The sequence below is a fragment of the Coenobita brevimanus genome, chromosome 45, assembly GCF_032717465.1.
Source record: "Coenobita brevimanus isolate Jiangsu-jjx chromosome 45, ASM3271746v2, whole genome shotgun sequence".
Lineage (NCBI taxonomy): Eukaryota > Metazoa > Arthropoda > Malacostraca > Decapoda > Coenobitidae > Coenobita > Coenobita brevimanus.
In genome coordinates, this window is record NC_136998.1 from 5,077,404 (window position 1) to 5,089,763 (window position 12,360).

General features: G+C 42.0%; 2 protein-coding genes across 2 annotated transcripts in view; one reads left to right on the forward strand and one right to left on the reverse strand.

The window, feature by feature from the left end:
* Positions 1 to 861: 861 nt before the first annotated feature.
* On the reverse strand, positions 862 to 1,590 carry LOC145398391 (uncharacterized). Its single transcript, XM_080271267.1, has one exon. The coding sequence runs from the start codon at positions 1,588 to 1,590 to the stop codon at positions 862 to 864; it is 729 nt and encodes a 242-aa protein (XP_080127393.1).
* Positions 1,591 to 5,130: 3,540 nt separating this feature from the next.
* LOC145398392 (dipeptidase 2-like) overlaps positions 5,131 to 12,360 on the forward strand; it is an 88,258-nt gene continuing 81,028 nt past the window's right edge. Inside the window, exon 1 of the mRNA XM_080271268.1 lies at positions 5,131 to 5,282. Coding sequence (XP_080127394.1) covers positions 5,131 to 5,282 — 152 coding nt within the window. The remainder of the gene's footprint in view (positions 5,283 to 12,360) is intronic.

A 12,360-nucleotide genomic window follows, 5' to 3' on the forward strand; every position in this document is an offset into this window, starting at 1 on the left:
GATTTACAGATGACACTGCCCTACTAAGGATTTCAGGGGCAGTGTCCAACTGTTTTTTTAAAATAACGTCTCAACAAAGCGTCGGACAAGGATTTAACTTTGGCAGTGCATGTTTGAGACCCCGGCTTAATTTGTAAAATTATGCTTTTGTACCAAATGTGTATGATTAAGGCATTTTTAAGAGTAAATGTAGGGTAAACTTAGCTAAAATCGTCAGAGGCATGTAGCGAGGCTAGCTTCGGTCACGATACAAGCCCCGCCCACAATTCGGAACGTGACGTCGGTGTGACGTAGTAGTAATCACCGACGCAAGTGGCATTTCTATCTTTCTAACCCCCCCCCCCACATACTGTACTTTCTCTCTCTCTCTCTCTCTCTCTCACACACACACACACACACACACACACACACACACACACACACACAGAAGTAATATTTCACCCCTACTACAGGTTCAGTATGGTCCTTATATGAGAAGAATGTTTGCGAAAAAAAGGTTTACTTGGAGGAAATTACTTATCATTTACGTGGACAATACGGCCATTGCTACATGCTCGGTGCATGTAACATGGAGCAGTGGTTTAGTAAACTTGTTCATTGTGAACGCCCACTATCATCTTTAAAAGAATTTTTTTTTTTTATAATAAAATAAAACTGAAAAGTAGCATTTTTAATGTGATTGATTGGCATGATGTAAAAGGAAATATATTAAATTCCTAATGCGGCTTGAGTTCCCGGCTGGAAATCACCCAAACCCCAGGTTATAAATCAGTGACAGAGACATGCATTATAGTAGTCGGCGATAAGAGGTGGAGACATCAAAGGTATACAATGATGTAAATAACATGCTCAGCACAACCTTTATTCATCATCACTATCCAGGCTGAGGTCTTCTATGTCTTCGTCATCGCTGGCAAGGTCAATGATGATGGGTCCCACAGCGTCGTGGATATTGTCTGATGTCCAGTATCCGACCTCGAAGTCTCGAGATCGTCGGACAGCAGCTGCCCACACCTCCTGGGTGGCACACAGTCTGGCTTCAGCCAGTCTGGCCTGCAGGTCGACCCTGGTGAAGCGTTGCAGGGAGGAGCATACGTGTCGCTTCATGCAACCCCACACCTGCTCGATGGCATTGAGCTCTGGGTGGGCGGGTGGAAGGCGGACAACCTCATGGCCCCACTCACGTATGATGTTGTCCACCTTGTACTGGGGCGTTGGTCGGTTCTGCTGGCAGACGAGCAGCAGCTCAGGTAGTGTGGCGCCAGGTGGGATGGGGAGCCTGTGTTGCTCCAACCAGGTGATTAGGTCACCTTTCTTGGTTGCTGTGGTGGGACAGCGACTATTCTCAGTCAGTTGGCTGTGGTAAGGTGCGTTGTCCATCACCAGGACCGACGGCTCGGTAAGCGATGGCAGGAGTTGCGACATCAGCCATCGGATGAAGAGCTCGCCTGTCATCTCTCCGTGGTAGTCGCCGCTGGTGTTCTTGGCTGTGTAGCAGAGGAACGAACCCTCAACGAAGCCATTGGCCGTGCCAGCTGCGACCACCACGAAACGTTCACCTTCACCAGGTGGTACCTGACGACTGTACATATCGCTGCTTTTATCCTGAGTTGTGTCCACCCATTCCCTGCAGTGATTCATCCTGGTGGTAAACCATGTCTGCCTCCCTTCTTCCCAGTGGTGCCGCAGAGCCTGGAGAGCTGCGATCCGGCGGCACACGACGTCCAGGGATTCTTTTGCTAACATACACCTTCCGCTGTGATGTCTTGTAGCGGAATCCCATGTCGTGCAGGAGCCGCCACACCGACGTCTCCGAGGTTGCATCTGGGATGATGCCAACCGTCTTCAATTCCTGCGTCAGGTTGCCAACCGAAAACACCCTTTTGGCAGCGAACTTGGCGTGGATGAAGCGGCGAATGGTGCCCACAGTAAAATTATCAAAGACAGGCGGTGCTGGAAGTGCTGCTGGTGTCTTAGGCTGAAGCGTGGTTCTGCGATCCACGACCTTCCTCACCGCCGTCGCCGTCATACCCACAACGTGCGCAACACGCTCGTGAGGTCTGTGTAGAGAAAGGCCAATATGTATGTAACATTTGCCGCATGATGATGAAAATGTAAGCAAATATATATAAAGTATATATATATATATATATATATATATATATATATATATATATATATATATACTCGTTTATGTATTACAGAAATGCATTTCATTCTGTAAGCACGGCCTTGCCAAGACTAATTCACAGTGGCAAGGCAAAGAGGTTTTTATCATCATCTTTTGAGCTGACAGGTCCTTTGACAAGTACAAGGTAATAATTGTGCTAGTTATGGCATGGAAAGCACAGTATCATGCAGAACAATTACATTTTGATCTGTGAATGGTGAACATATTTCACTATAGTAGTCTGGTTCACCACCCCTTGGCAGTCAACAAATGAATTTCGCCATATTATTTTATTTTTTATCAATTTTTGTTTTCAAATTACCTGTTCAAACTTATCAAATTCCTCATGCGGACCCTTTCGCGGTTGTATACCGCGAAAAGCCGCAGCACAAAAGCAGTCTTGCAACCTCTAGGACAATAAGAGATGCTCGCCATCGCTGAAGTTTCGGTTTGGTAACGTCTCGCCTGTCGGCGGCCGCCACATCACCTCGCCCAGTGGTGCCGGCTCAGGCAGTGATTACTACTCTTCAGAAGTGAATAAGTCATATTGACGTCACAATATGTGTAAGAGGGCGATGCATATACTATGTACTAATAGGGAGTCTGGAGGGATGTACACTCTAAAAATCAGCCGCAGCTCAGAAATATGAGTAACCCTGAGGCATTGAATCTGAAGTAGCTTACATAAAGACAGAACTACCACTTGCGTCGGTGATTACTACTACGTCACACCGACGTCACGTTTCGAATTGTGGGCGGGGCTTGTATCGTGACCGAAGCTAGCCTCGCTACATGCCTCTGACGATTTTAGCTAAGTTTACCCTACATTTACTCTTAAAAATGCCTTAATCATACACATTTGGTACAAAAGCATAATTTTACAAATTAGGTCGGGGTCTCAAACATGCACTGCCAAAGTTAAATCCTTGTCCGACGCTTTGTTGAAACGTTATTTAAAAAAAACAGTTGGACACTGCCCCTGAAATCCTTAGTATTTCCAGAAACAGCAGAAACTTTGCAAGGAATGTTAAATGTCGTAATTAGAGAATCTCACGGTAGGGCTAAAGGCGCCCAGAGTATAAGTAAAGTAATGTTTAATCCAAGTACACCACAAAGTGTCATGAGAATTAGTTACAGTATTATTGAAGAAGTGGAGGAATACAATTGCTTGGGGCTAATCCTAAAACTAACGAAAAGCCATGACAGCGAGGAAAAAGATGCTTTACAATTGGATGGAAAGCTTTCAGTAAACATAAAGACATCATGAAAAGAAACTTGCCAATATGCATGAAACGAGAAGTATATAGTGAATGTATAGTATCAGCAGTGACGTACGATTGTGAGAGCTGGAAACTGACATAATTGATGTAAAATAACTAATCCATTCTTAACAAGGAATGGAAAGTTCAATTTTGGGAATGTATTTAAAAGACGGGAAAAGAATATCATCTTGGGTGAGGGAGCAGACTAAAGGCCAAGACACCATAGAAGTAATGAAAGACCAGGAATGGAGGTGGGCAGGTAATGTAGCAAGAATAAGGGATAACTGATGAAGCAAGAGGCTGGCTGACTGGACTCCAAGAAATTGTCAGCGTAGCAGAAAAAGGCCAGACAGGAGGTGGATTACAGGTACTGTACAGTATGTATATTATATAAGTAATTATGTAATACGTGTGTGTGTGTGTGTGTGTGTGTGTGTGTGTGTGTGTGTGTGTGTGTGTGTGTGTGTGTGTGTGTGTGTGTAAGCAAATATATACCGGTACCGGTATGCATAATCCTAGGTTCGTATATGTTTGCTTTACTCTTCAGTTGATGTCTGAATGGTGAAGTTTGTGGGGAACGTCACGGATTAACAGTAAGATTTTATATATATATATATATATATATATATATATATATATATATATATATATATATATATATATATATATATATATATATATATATATGAGAGAGAGTTAGATTCATGCAGTGAGAAAGAAGACGAGAGGCTGCAGGGAGTCACTGAAGAAGGGAATGTGTCGAGACGAAAAGCATCTCATTCAGCCCTGTTTATAATTAAGTTACTTCATATGGTGAGCCCAATCACATCTGTCAACTATTCACACATGAATAAATAAACCGCTTTATAAATGCAGAAAGTAAGTAGAGTTAATTAAATAAAGAGTTGGTTCAGAATTACTACATCTGCAAAAGCTGTTTCTGTAAGGAAAATACTAATGAATAGCCATGAAATGTCGCAAGAGGAAAAAAAGAAGACAAAATATATTGAGGCATAATGAAAGACTGATATATGTGCTTTAGAAATGATTAAATACAATAATTAATCAAGTTTTGTTGCACCTAGAAACGCCCTGGAGGACAATATTAAAGAAAGAAAGAAAACGTAATAATGGCACAGGATAAGGCAGGGAGATCCTTATTCCTTTCTTCTTACATGCCGACACCAACAATAACTTTGTCTCTCTCTCTCTCTCTCTCTCTCTCTCTCTCTCTCTCTCTCTCTCTCTCTCTCTCACACACACACACACACACACACACACACACACACACACACACACACACACACACACACACACACACACACACGCGCGTTCTTTTTGAAGAAAATCTAGCTGCCCTCAGGAAAGAAAATGAGTCACCTCTAAAGCTCTGTCATAGCCTGTATGAAGTACTGACTTTTACATAATGTCATTAGCTCTGTACTCCATTGCCTCAGGGGCACTAGGTCTTCAGTCTTTCACCTTATTTCTTTTGCAGGTATAGATGCCAACCCAATATGATGGGGGTATTGTTGACTAGCAGTTGATCTAGTTTATGTATTTAGGTAGAGAATAATAACGGTGCCATTTTGTAGAGCTTTTATATTCCGCTTCTCTTGTACTAAGTGCAGTAGCAGCAGTAGTAGTAAAAGTGGTACCGTAAGTATAATTCTGGTCCTTTGTGTTTCTCCAGGCATAATGTCCCTGGTGGTGGTGTTGGTTGTGGCTGCAGCTGCAGTGGTGATTTGTGGTGCCAGTCCACTGCCGGTGCGGGTGTCTCCTCAGGCCTCACACCAGGACCGTCTCAAAGCAGCTCATGCACTGTTGGCACACAGTCCACTTATAGATGGGTCAGTTTACACTTCCCTTACATATATATTTTTGGTATACTGCACATTTGCATGCATCCATTTTACAAAGTAATTATTATAATGCAAATAAGCCTAAGCATGGCAGGCGGTGGAAGGTGGTAGGCATTGAAATGCTAGCATTCAGATCTTGGATAAAATACAATTTTCTATTGAACTGCTTGTTTTAGTATTGCTTTTGGTATTGCTTTTCTCTTGTACATAAAATTCACTGTTGAACTAGCCTAAGTAAACACCAGTAATATCATGATGTTAAACCTTAGCTAAAACTATAAAGATAATGGCTAGAAAAGCCAAATGATATTTAGAAACTTATATTTTATAACAACAACATTAGATAATACAAGAATAGTTACAGAGGATGTTGGATGTAGAATAGTATAACGACTAGGAATTTTCAGTACTTCATCCATTTATCCTGAGGACTTTGATTTGTATTTTATTTGGTTAAACCTTAGACTAGACTCGTCTTTCTGGAAGGACTGTGAAGGAGGCTGTGACTGTCCATCCAGAAGACCATGTGAAATTTCATATTTTTCACACTTAGTAATGCGTGGCAAACTATTGATTATGCTCGATGAGTTGTCACATGGGTCTCCCCAAGCCTGACTGAAGATGATGCATCACCTGCCTACCCACTGGCCACCATGGAATGACGATGTTGCCATATTTCTCCCAACTTCCCTCCTTTACTTCCCCCACCCAACTGGGCAGCAAACTGGCCCAGCCAGTCAAATGTCGACTTGCTCCTCCTCTGGCCCTTGACGACCTGCAAACCACCAGTTTCTTTCAAAAGTCAGTGGAGTGGTTGAAAATTGTGCAACTACAACTTAGACATGTTTGCTTATTTATGAGTAGGTCAAAACGGGTAATAAAAACACCCCATTTATCCCACATCTGCTGCACTGCTGACCTGGGATATAGAGCACACTGCTGTAGCCATAAGGGTAAAATCCATTTTTTTTTTTTTTTTTCACCTAAAGAGAGACCCAGCGGCCTGAAGGGGATGGAAACTATTTCTGTTTACCCATTCAGCCTGAGGATATAGTTTCGATATGTTTTTGGTTAGACTTTGCCTGTCAGACGAGAAACCTCTCGGGGACAAGTGGTTAAACAGGATAAATGGGTTGAAAAAGAAAGAATATCATCAGCATGTTCGTCCTGTTCTTACATTTTGTTCCGAATTCTGTAGCATGACATTAAGGGCTTAGAGAGGAAAACAACTGATAAAATTATCTGTCACATGGAGAGGTAAGAAAAGACATTCTTTGATATAGAAAAATATAATAGATGTAGAAATTACCATAGGCAGAAGACATATACATCGTATGGCTCATGTCGGATGGCTAAACTACCCGAGTGTTATCCTAGACATGGAATACTTGCTGAGTTGTAGTAAACTGTTTTCTGAAAAGAGTGGTGAACCCCTCAGTGTTGAAAGTTGTTAGCCTACGATAGAAAAGACTAACTGTTAGTATGTCAATGTGAAGTAAGTTGGAAGAGGCTTTTGTCCTCCAAGTAGCTAATACATGACGATGGTGATAATGGCACGTGAGTTATGGCGGTCTGTTGACTTGGGGACTGACTACGTGAGCATGGGCATCCTGGTGTACGAGAAAACTCAAATCTTTTACTTCATAGATCTATCCTACTCTTCCCTTAGAAATATAAAGAGGTTAATAAAATGCATTCCTATATCTTACATATTCATAGGTCTATGCACGTTCCAGCTGATACTGTGCATTCTTGCACATCATGTCTTTAATACACATTTATTCCTCTTGATCTACACCCAACAAGCAGGAAAACTTGGTACGGAAGACAAAAGTACTGCAGAAGCAGAGTTTATTGTGATACACAGTCTGCTTTGCTTGTAAGGCCTCGTTAATCATGATGGCAATGTTTTTTTAAGGATCACTGAAAGCAGTGGAAATAAACTGTGAAATGAACATGGAAGTAAAAAACTCGCTGCATGACAGTAATGTGATCCGCACTATATCGTACAGAAGCGAAGCTTCGGCCCAGTTGATGGGACACATGGCAAGAGTGGGAGCAGTAACAATGGGATATTGAAAGGAGCTCGTGGAGCTACATGAATGAACAGACTGAGAAATGAGGAAGTAAAAGAGCATTGTGGCATTAACATAGATGTGATTAACAGCGTTAAAAGAAACAGTCTGAAAATATTTTAAAATGGAAAGACTGGAGACTGGTCATGTGGTGAGGATGGATACTGAGAAATTGACGAGAAGCGTGTATGTGAATGGGGTGTAGGGCGATTAGGGGTAGGGGGATGATATGCAGAGAAGTAGAGAGATGTAGCCTATAAGATAGATGGGCTTGAGAGGTAGGGCAGCCAAATGGCCAAGGATGATTTGATGACACGTGGAGAAATATATAAGAAACGTAGTTTTGAACTACAGGGAGGACAGCCAAATGGCAGAGGACAGGAGACATAGGGACTATATGTGTGTGGCAACACCGCAAGGGATCAAGGCAGCTGGCCTTTGACTGATAGATCTAATTTCAACAGTTAAAATAAGTGTTATTTATGATTATATATATATATATATATATATAAATATTTATATATATATATATATATATATATATATATATATATATATTGCCAGACGCCTCAATCCCGTTTGGGGTGGCCACAAACAAATCGCCTCCAAGTCGCCCTGTCCCTAGCCATTTCACTGCCCTGCTCCCAACTCACACCCCCTCTCATATACCTCTCCACCCCATCCCTCCATCTCATCCTCGGCCTCCTCCTCCCTCTTCCCCCCTCCACCTCACTCACATACACTCTCTTCGTCAGTCTTTCACCCTCCATCCTCTCCACATGGCCAAACCACCTCAGTGTGTTCCTCATAACGCTTCCTATCACATCCACATCAACACCACAACGCTCCTTTATATCCTCATTCGTCAGCCTGTCTCTCCATGTGACTCCACAGGCTCCTCTTAAATAACTCATTTCCACTGCTCTCACTCTTGACTTGTGTCCTTCCAACAACGTCCAAGCTTCACTTCCGTACGTTAGAGATGGTATCACAATACTGTCATGTAGTAACTTTTTCACTTCCATGCTCACTTCCCTGTTTCTTATCGCTGCTTTCAAAGAACCAGCAACCTTTCTTCCCTGCTGTACCCTTTCAAGCACTTCACCCTCCAAACCTCCATCCTTACTCATCACACTACCCAAGTACTTAAACGTACTCACATATTCCAATTCCTCACCATCCAACCTCGCTGTACATTCACTGACTTCACCTCTCTCAAAGACCATCACTTTACTCTTCCCTACATTCACCTTTAGATTCCGTTTCTTACACACTCTCTCAAACTCATCCACCATGCCTTGCAGCTCCCCTTCGTCTTCACTCAACAACACAGTATCATCCGCAAACAACAGTACAGGGAGTTTCCAAACACTATCCTCTCTCACCAAGGGCCACTCCAACATCCACCACCCTACCTTGTACCTCTTTTATTACCCAATCCATGTACAGATTGAACAACCATGGAGACATGACATATCCCTGTTTCAAACCAACTTTCAAAGAGAAAAATTCACTTAGTTCACCATCCACACGCACTGCAGCCTTCACACCATCGTACATACTCTTCACAGCATTCAACAACTTCCCATCTACTCCATATATTCTTAACACTTTCCACAATCCTTGTCTATCCACCCTGTCATATGCTTTCTCCAAATCCATGAAAGCCGCATACAACTTCTTTCCCTTCTCTAGAAACTTTTCCAATAAAGATCTAAGAATGAATATCTGATCTACACAACCTCTTCCCTTCCTAAAGCCTCCCTGTTCTTCTCCAACTAATATCTCTGTTCTTTCTCTAACTCTGACAATAAGTATCCTACCATACACTTTTCCTATTATACTAAGAAGACAAATGCCCCTATGATTACCACACACTTCTTTTTCCCCTTTTCCTTTGTACAAGGGAATAATTATACCTGACTTCCAATCCTCCGGGACTCTACCTTCCTCCCAGGCCAATCTGCACATCTTCCACATCCATTCTACTACTATCTCTCCCCCATGCTTCAGCATTTCACCACACACTCCATCAATTCCTGGGGCTTTCCCCGATTTAACTTTCTTCATTGCTTCCACAAGTTCTATCCTACTGATTTCTTCCTGTCTTCTCACCTCCCTCCTTCTCCCAGCCATTCTCCAGCCACTTATACTCGCATTACTTCCATCCTCTACGTTCAACAATTCCTTAAAGTGTTCTCTCCATCTGCTCACTTTTTCTCCGTTCTCCACTAGTAATCTACCATTTTTATCTTTCAGTCCCCTGTTAACTTCACTTCCACCCTGTCTTACTCTTTTCACCTCTCTTCAGAACATTTTCTTACAGTTCCTCCACTTTACACTCAAATTCCTTCCAAATTCCTCATCCACTCTCTTCCTACTCTCTCTTACTAATCTTTTCACCTCTCTCTTTCTTTCTACACATAACTCTCTCTTCCGCCTCTCTACTTCTTCCACGCCCCTATTTCTCATCCATTCATTGTATGCTTTCTTCTTTTGTGCCATAGCCTGTTTCATCTCTTCAGTCCACCACGCTGTTCCTTGCACCCCCCTCCGTCTTCTCTTCCTTAGACACACCACATCACATGCTGCACATATTTCTTCTGTAAATATCCTACACACACCTTCCACGTCTCCCATCTGCTCCAATTCATATTTGCCCAATCGTTCCTCCACTTCTCTCTTATACTCTGCCTTTTTTTCATCCTCTTGTAACCTTTCCACTCTCCTTGCAACTACTCCTTCCTCTCGTCTTTCCCTTCTTCTATTCCTCCATCTTACTTGAATTCTAATTCTGGCCACCACCTAGTAGTGGTCAGAAAGTCCACTCCCCCAACCTCTATAAGCTCTTGCATCCTTTACACATCTTCGCATCCTTTCATCCACACACACATAATCAATCATTGCCTTCCTTTCATTCAGTTCACCACCCATCCTTCTCATCACTCGCCATGTATACCTGTGGATCATTTTATCCCTGAAGAGGGTATTGGCTATCACCAACCTTCTCCCAGCACAAATGTCCACTAACGCACTGCCATTCTCATCTATCTCAGCAGGCACATCCCACTCACCAACTATTCCATCCACCTTCACATTCCCAACTTTACCATTCATATCACCAGTCAAAAACACTCTCTCATTCCTTCCAAACTTTTCCATGCACACTTCTTCATTTGTCCAGAACTCTTCTTTCACTCTTCTAGCACGATCTTGCGTTGGTGCATACACACACACAATCGCCCACATTTGTATTCCAACTTTCAACTTTACCCACACAATCCTTGACCCACCTGATCCTTACTGTCTTATGCTCCTCTTCCATCTTTTACTCACAACTATATGTCACGGGATTTTTATAATAACACGGTAATTTTGAAATAAATGCTTAAATATTATTTAAATTGATAATAATAATCAATAATACTGAAGAGCAGAGACAATGATTGTCTTGCTACATCAAGCAACGATTACTTTACGCTGACTTGCTACGATTCTCTAAGATCGAGAATTTATAAACTTTCTCAACAGTACACAGCAGAGACTAATTACTCACAATTGCTGAATTACTGTACTGTTAGCCTCTGGAGAAAGTTACTTCACCCCTGACAATAAATAACTAATACTAATAATAATAACATCAGGTCCTTGCTGGTGCATTAACTCCTATGGCACAACGGATTTTAAGTTAATACAACAAGACTGGTCTAAGTACCAGTTATGAATAGTAAAACGTTTATGCAAGCTAGGAGCTATGTGGGAAATAAGCTTAATTATGGAGAAATGAAACAAGAGTTTACTTTACACTGAGCTCAAGAAAGGAACTGTTAAATTTATTGATTACAAAAAAATAAATTTAACGTTACAATTCAAATCAAATTAATGAGACGCACTCACTCACTCACGCAATAGCTAAATACTTACGCCTAGGAAAAACACCTTAATTAAACTCTTAAAACTAGGAAATACACAAAGGAAATACCAGTCGATGAGTACTATGTATCACCCGAGGAGTGGGAGGTGGGAGTACTGGGATTAACTGTACTAGTGGAGCTTGGGGTGCTAGCTGACCTCTCCACTTCTGAGCACAGAACCTTTCTCCGTCACAGCAAACACAAGACTGAATTCAAATAATGCATAGGCAGAATGCACAAGCCACCGGAAGAAGGCGTGGCTAACGGTTGAGGAGAGCAGGGGCGAACAATAAAGTAACAATTGTATCGCTCAGTAGAGCACTTAGTGACGTGCATTAAATCGGTCACTTTTAAACAGTGACGAATGTTTTGAAAAGTATACCCCGAAATGGAGGGAGAAACGGTTAGCTGAGCGATACACAGTGAGTTTTCCACTAATAGTTCGTGGCTTCTCACAAAACGGAAATGTCGTGAATTGATTCGTGACATTACGCCCCTACAAAATTAAATTTTTTCCTTATGGGAAAAAAATTTGTGGATATATATATATATGTATACATCCTAAGTCATTCACACAAGATTCACACTGTGGTGTGTGTGCTATCCTGCTACAGGAGAAAGTCACAGTCGCCAGTGAGAGAAAAAAAAAACTCGTATTTACGTTAATAGAAGCAAGCTTGAGGGAAAAACTCCGTGACAATGGTGAAAATCCTGTACTCAGGTCAAACTGAGCGAAAAGTCGCTACATTTACACTGACAACTAATTGTTGTGTAGCGTGGTGTATGTAATACACGGTGTAGGTGTGACAGTTGTAGTGTAACTGTACCTATGTGTAAAATGACACAGTAAATAATAATATGGCGACGACGAAGGCAGAGAAGAGGCGGCAGCGTGCGGCAGACGATCAGCTGGCCCGCACAGCAAAACTGCTACCCCCATTGCTGAACCTGCAAAACCAATTGAGGTGGAGCATCAAAAATGTCAATGAGACAAAATTTTATCATGTTACAATTACTCTCTCTGCCTAGCAGTCAGTGCTACGAGGTCGCCATTAATTATAGCACACGATTATGGTC